The sequence below is a fragment of the Hetaerina americana genome, unplaced genomic scaffold (assembly GCF_022747635.1).
Source record: "Hetaerina americana unplaced genomic scaffold, ioHetAmer1.1.p SCAF_1, whole genome shotgun sequence".
In the NCBI taxonomy this organism is placed as follows: domain Eukaryota; kingdom Metazoa; phylum Arthropoda; class Insecta; order Odonata; family Calopterygidae; genus Hetaerina; species Hetaerina americana.
In genome coordinates, this window is record NW_027286069.1 from 39847382 (window position 1) to 39854016 (window position 6635).

The 6635-nt window shown below is 41.9% G+C and overlaps 1 protein-coding gene across 1 annotated transcript in view; it reads left to right on the top strand.

The window, feature by feature from the left end:
- The window catches only part of LOC139697436 (lachesin-like), a 319784-nt gene extending 319374 nt beyond the window's left edge, over positions 1-410 (top strand). The window contains exon 9 of the mRNA XM_071596149.1: positions 97-410. Within this exon, the coding sequence (XP_071452250.1) occupies positions 97-410 (314 nt within the window). The remainder of the gene's footprint in view (positions 1-96) is intronic.
- The last annotated feature ends 6225 nt before the right edge of the window (positions 411-6635 follow it).

Below are 6635 nucleotides of genomic sequence, written 5' to 3' on the forward strand. Positions count from 1 at the left end.
AGTTTTTCCGATCTTGAACTTGAAATGAAAATGCTGCATGCATGGCGTAGCCGACGATTGTTGATTCCGCCTGCTTTCCCCGTGTCTCTGTCGCAGAGATGGAGTTGCCGTACAGTGTCAAGGGCGCCATGGAGCGAGGTGACTCTCACATGGACTCCGGGGGCGTAGATGGCGACGACTCGGGCGAGCCCGGAGACGGCAACCGGCTGTACCAGGGGTCGCTGAGGGAGGACGGCGGTTCGGCCGGGGGCAAGGGAGGCGGTGACGAGGGTGGGGGCGGCGATGGAGGGGGGCGTGGAGAGGGTGGGGGCGGCTCGTCGGCCCCCACCTCTTCCCCCCTCATCCCCCGCCTCCTTCCACTCCTCCCCATACTCCTCGCCCTCCGAGCCGTCCTCTCTTCGCTGCAGTGACCGGGCACCGAGACATCCGACGTGTGCACATCTGCGGAGGAGGAGGTGGAGAAGAAAGCGGTGGAAAGGCGACCCCTCCCGGTGCGAGAACCCGGTCCCCCCCGAGGGGGGCGCTCCAGCCGGCCAGGGGGGTGGTCACCGGGAGAGGCTTCCGAGGGGAGGGAGAGGATCGCCGCCGTCAGCCGCTCGGCGTTATCCCGTGGATCGCGTTGCCGACGTGTGAATCGCGGTGTGATTCTTTTTTTTCGGAGTGTCAATGTGCCAAAAGAGAGTAGTGGGGGTGGGAAAGGAAAGAGAGGTGTCGCCGGATGTGGCATTCGTTGCAGCTTTCATGTATTCAAACACGACCATGCAACACAAGAGTTCGGCTACTCACACATACATATGAATAAAAACAGACGTGCATGCTTAATCGAGCGGAAAAAAGTATATCCATCCCCCATCTAACTTACCAAACCCGAACCATTTCCGTTACCCCCTCGCCCCTATGTTCCCCTATTATCCATTCTCCCACAACTCCAACCGTGTTGTCTTAGTACCCCCCTTTCAGAAAGGACACGGAAGGAGTGGCCCGATCGAACCCGAATCCCCGTGCCCGGGGGCCTTAGACCAGGATAAATGGTCATAAATGGGGTTTCTCGTTCTATTTGTATGATTCTTTCACACGGGGCTCGAGAGGGCCACTTGAGGAGAAAGAGTTCGCCGATTCGACGATTTGTGAGAACGCGGCGAAGCCTTCGTGCCGCCAAGGTCTTAGAGCGCGATTGCCGCGCGACGAAGGTAATTTACATAAGCTGTTCCCTCGCGAGGCAAGCGAGAGGTACAGTCCGCTTTCATGGAACGTGTAATGTATAATAATGATATTGGAGGAAGGAGAGTGGAAACTCGTTTCTGTTGTTACTGATCGTTCGCCATATAATGTTGTATACTACGCGTCCGATTTCCGTGTTACGTATAAAGAAAATAATGGGAGCTTGTTTAAACAAATCCGTGTGCGCAAGTTTTACTTTTCTTTCGTTTCAATGGGCCTCTATTTTATATGAAATGCAGGAATTGAATTGAATCCCCCTCCTCCTATACTTCCCCTACTTCCTCTCATTCCACTTTTTCCTTCTTCTCTCCCGAGCAGGAGTTCGGATGGAGATCCCCCTCTGTATAGGTCCTCCCCCCCCCCCCCGAGCCCATTTGAACGATACGAAATGATCATAGGGACAAGTCGAGTGCGTTTTGCAGTGTGCTTGTGTGTCTCTGTCGTTTGAGTGTGCCGAGGAGCGTCGGGATGTGAGACACATCCCGTTTCCCTACTCTCTCTCTGCAGTCGAGCCCCGCGTGCCATCCATCGTTGCCTGGATCCGGGTTAGTTGTAGGTGTGTTTTCTAATCCGGCCTGCACCGTGTGAAAACCCGACCCATCCATCTCTCATCCCCGCTCATCCCTACACCCGAATCCCCACATCTCCCAATCCCAGAACTTTCTTATCCCTTTCCTAGTCAAGGATCCGTACCCAAGGCAAACCCGCCCATCTGAAAATATCCCCGCGGCTTCTCGCGTGGACCCCCTCCTGATCGACTCCAACCCTCCTCCTTGCGATTAATCCGACCCCCTGTTACCAAGGGTATAAATTAAATAAGGAAGGAGTAAGCCATTACAGTCCGTCATCCCGGATAAACGATGTCATCACGGAATCCTCTTATCCTTGGAAACTGAAGACTAATATGGAAGTTGGGGAAAGATGGTTAGCATTGATCGGGCGGTGGGTGGGGGGGTTTCTGAAGTTGGGGAGTTCTTCACCGCTGTTTCGTATCTAGAGGGTAGAGTGTGGACCGACAGTGCGGGTGTTTTTGACTGAGTGGAGAAGACAATTATTGAGAACGTTTGGGGAATCTGAGATGATATACCGTTTAAAAAAAAAGCCTCTTCGACCCGCCTTGGATTGTGTCAAGGAGATTTTCACGCGAGTCGTCGCCGTTTAGTTTGTATGGGTTTGTCGCAAAATTGTTTGTCGACACAATTTGATTGATCGCTTTGTTCCATGCCGCTGCCTTCGTGCAAAGGAAGAGGATTAATGATGAAAAAGCCATTAAGACAAACAATACTATCGATTGTTATTCATACAAGAGTAATAACTGTTGTAGAAAAGTGTGTATATATGCCTATGGATGAATTGATATTATTATATATACTGAAATGAATAAATATATAAATATATATGGGGAAAGATGCTGCCGTTGCACCAATAAAGATTTTGAAAGATGAACTGACAAATGTTGTTTTCATGGTCCTTTTGTAGTGATCGCATTTAATTGAGTTCCTTTGCAGCTATTTAAAAAATGTCTTTTATATATTTTTTTTAGGAGAATTAATTTTATGCTTTGTGTTTTATACTTAAACATCATTTTATTCTTTTGAAATATTATTTTATTGAAAAACTGACTGAGTTACTTATCATTTCATTCAGGAATGGTATATGTTCCCCCTGAACCCCATTGCTCAAAGATTCCAACCAACGGACTTCAGTGAGCACTCCACCGCGCAAAGAATCAAGTTTCTAATATAAAGGTAAGTGAAATAAATGTGATGCCTGGAGAAAATCACAGACTCACTTTTACACTATTGGTCGCAATAAAATAAATTGGTAAGAGATGAACGAAAAGAGTAACCTTATAGACTCACACAAAAATATGAACTTTAACTCCACTTTCAAGCGAGCATGAGCACAATCAATTCCTAAAACGTTACGTACATTTTTCTTCTGAAAATGATTTATTGCACTGACAAAAAATGTGCGATATAACGATTCCAAACCTTCTCTTGTATTGATTGGTAGCGGGATGTTGAAGAATGTGGTAGAGAGGAGTATGTTAGGCAAACGAGGAAGGGGTAGGATGAGGATGGAGTTGTTGGACAGAATGAAGGGAGGAAGAAAATATACGGAAATGAAGAGGGGTTTGTTTTAGAATTGGATGGAAAGCACAAATCATTGCCGAGGAATTGAATTTTCCCGTAACTCACCTCAACAATCTCAATTTATCCTCCCCTTTGTTACTTTTACAGTGATGTCAAAAGCCCTTTACGTCCATAGGAAATATTTTTCAATACAGCCACTCTGTAGAGTAGAAGGATGGGTTATGTTTTTTTAGGAAAGACAAGAGTATTATTTGGTACTTTATGTCCATCCAAAACCCACCTTAACAGGTGGATCACCAATGATAATAATAATACACTTACATAGATTGGAGATAGGTCTTTTCTTACTTATTTTGCATTACCAAGAACTTTCTTTAACTTCTATGATCTCCTTATTATCTTATGTTTTTTGCATCCCAACCAATTTATATCGATTTTTGATGGACCTAGCATTGAATTTTTCTAGACTGTCGGACTGAATAAGCTGGATCAGCCAAAAATCTGGAATAATTTTCTCTCCGCTTACTTTCATAAATAAACTTCTCCTTTTTGTGGAATTATTTCGCTCCGATTAAGATAATTAGTGTAGGAAATGGGGAAGAATACTGAGCCACAGCAAAGGCGATTGGTATCATCACGAACTGACATTTCTCACCCCATTGCTCCGTTTGAAGCATACACACATGTTATGTTTGAAGTATGACGTTTATCCGTCGAGACTGTTGCCTTGATGGTCGTTTCCCCTATTCTCCATGCTTTTTATGATGATTCTTAATATTAGAATTGCTCGGTGCGGAAAGTAATCAAATAGCTTTCTAGTTCTTTGCATTAAATTATTTCCCCTCGTTCTAAAATTGTAACAAAAATTAGCGTTGATCTCTTCTGGTCAAATACTATCATGAATAAATAATTTACTCGAAAATTCTTACTTCCATTTTCCAAAAACTTCAACTCTCCGTATACAGTGTATTTCAGCCACCTAATCCATGTCTTTCACATTATCTGAATCCTTTGATTCTGAAGGTATCCGTTTATAGTTATCACGAAATATTTTGACAATTCCAATGCCTTTTGAAAAAGCGCCTACACTATTCTTATAAAATGATTTATCTTCATATTATTGCAACTACTATTACCTCTTACAGTAAGTACTCTTAACGTCTGCATAATGCCCAAGTTTTGCTTCTTGCCAACCTCGTGTATTTGAAACGTCTTCTCCTTATTTCTTCCCTAGTTATTTCACGTTCAATTCATCATTACTTATGTATTCCCCTCCCATATTTCTTTTTATATTTTCCTCTTGTTATTTTTTTAAAGATCTTCCCTTCCTTTGTCTAATATTTATATCTATTGCCTTTATCAACAAAATCCTGTCTGTCATTCCTTTTTTTTTAGCAAACGTCAAATGTCGGCTTTCACGCCCTCCCTGTCATACGAATGAAACCTTTTTTATTTTTAATTTTTATTACATTAAAATAGTTGGCATCCGCATCTACCTCCGAAAAGTTTTGAGGTTTTTTGATAATCTCATTCTTAAAATTGTTTGTGACCATAAGAAAATCTTATTCGTAAGTTTTCATCTCTCGAAATTCCATGATTACCTAAACCATTGTGCTTCAATCTTGTATAATTTGTTTGTAATTTTTGTATGAAATGATTTTTTTTACCTCTTCTTATCTTTAAGTTAGTCATATTCCATTCATGTAATATTCCATTCGTAAAATCTTCAATAAACATCACTCTCTCATCTTCTCCATTCACCACTTCATTTCAATCTGAAGTTCCTGATGTAACTGAACTAACATGATCTAATAATAATAATCAGAGGAAAGTGAAATAAAAACTAATTTATGTAAATATGCATAATTGGATGGATTTCTTATACTTTACCTGAACTTTGATATTAAACTTCGGGCCGTTGACTAACTTTGCAATAGTGCTTTCACATTTATTTATTTCTCCTTCATTAATTTATAAACTTGACTGTAATTTAGAGTGATAAATCTTAAAATTCCGTCCATTAAATCACATTTCCATACGAAGTGAACAATGACACCCTCTTCATCAACACCATGATGCAAAATATCGCGTTTGAGTACTCTTGAAATATTTCATTATGATGAAAGAAACTATCATAATATAGTTGTATGGAGATATCCATCTGCTGAAATTAATACGGTTTTTCCAGCAAAATTTTATTATTATGAGGGGGGATGGTAACCCACCCAGTAAATAGAGCATTCCGACACTTACAGAAGGATTCGGGTTCGATCTCTGATGACTCATGAAACCTTCAGCTTTTTTTTGGGCAATTTAGCACCCAGGTACTGAAATTCTATGGGAGACTCCAGGCAGCACAGGACATGGAAGTGACTCCCTTTACATTGATGTGAGAATCTAATCGCCATAGAGCTTTTTAGGTCAGAGGTCTACCGTCAACTATTAAATTAACCTTCAGTTTGATAACTCTGGTCATATACTTCGTCCTTCAGGCCCATGGGAATCGGCGAGGGATCGAGATGGTGCGGTTGCTATCGTACTGGCTTCCCACCTAGAGGGCCCGGGTTCAAATCCTGGCGGTGTTGAATATTTTTCAGTGGTATCTCAATCCCTACTTGAGGTGCTTTGTGGAGGGTACTTTGAGTGAGTATACCGACCGTCGGATGGGACGTTAAGCTCCGGACCCCTTGACGGCTTTCGTAAAGAGTAGGCTAATGCCGACGCCGGGTTTCTCTCCATCCTTCAACATTTCCTGTCCATCCCAAATGGCGCAAATGACCTCAGCTGTCAGTCGCCTCCCCTAAATACTACTACTACTACTGGGAATCGGCATACTCGACTGATGATGTTGCAATATTGTTTAAGTAAACTTTCCAATGTACAATAATTCCATTATGCTTACACTTGATATGATTTTCTAGAAAAAGGAAGATCTATCTTTCTGATGAAATTTATTCCAATTCACACATGTCTGACCTGATTTTATCTTATTTTAAAGCCGTAAAGTTAAATTACCTTCCTTGTATTTCCTAATGGTTCCCATGCTTTAGTTTCCATTTTCTGAGTTATTTTTACCCGCAACTGGAACATACACCTGGCCATAAGCACCAAGCTCCAAAACATTTAAATACCAGTACATGATTGAATTTTTCCAGACGTAGCTTTATGAAGGTATTTGAAATGACATACGTACAAGTGCTTTCGCTTTCATTTAGCAAGCAGACGCAAGAATAAATATAAATGTAGGAAATCATTAACAAATATTAGAAACAGTGACAAGATATTTGTACCTTTTGTTGTTTTAAGGACTTACAATTC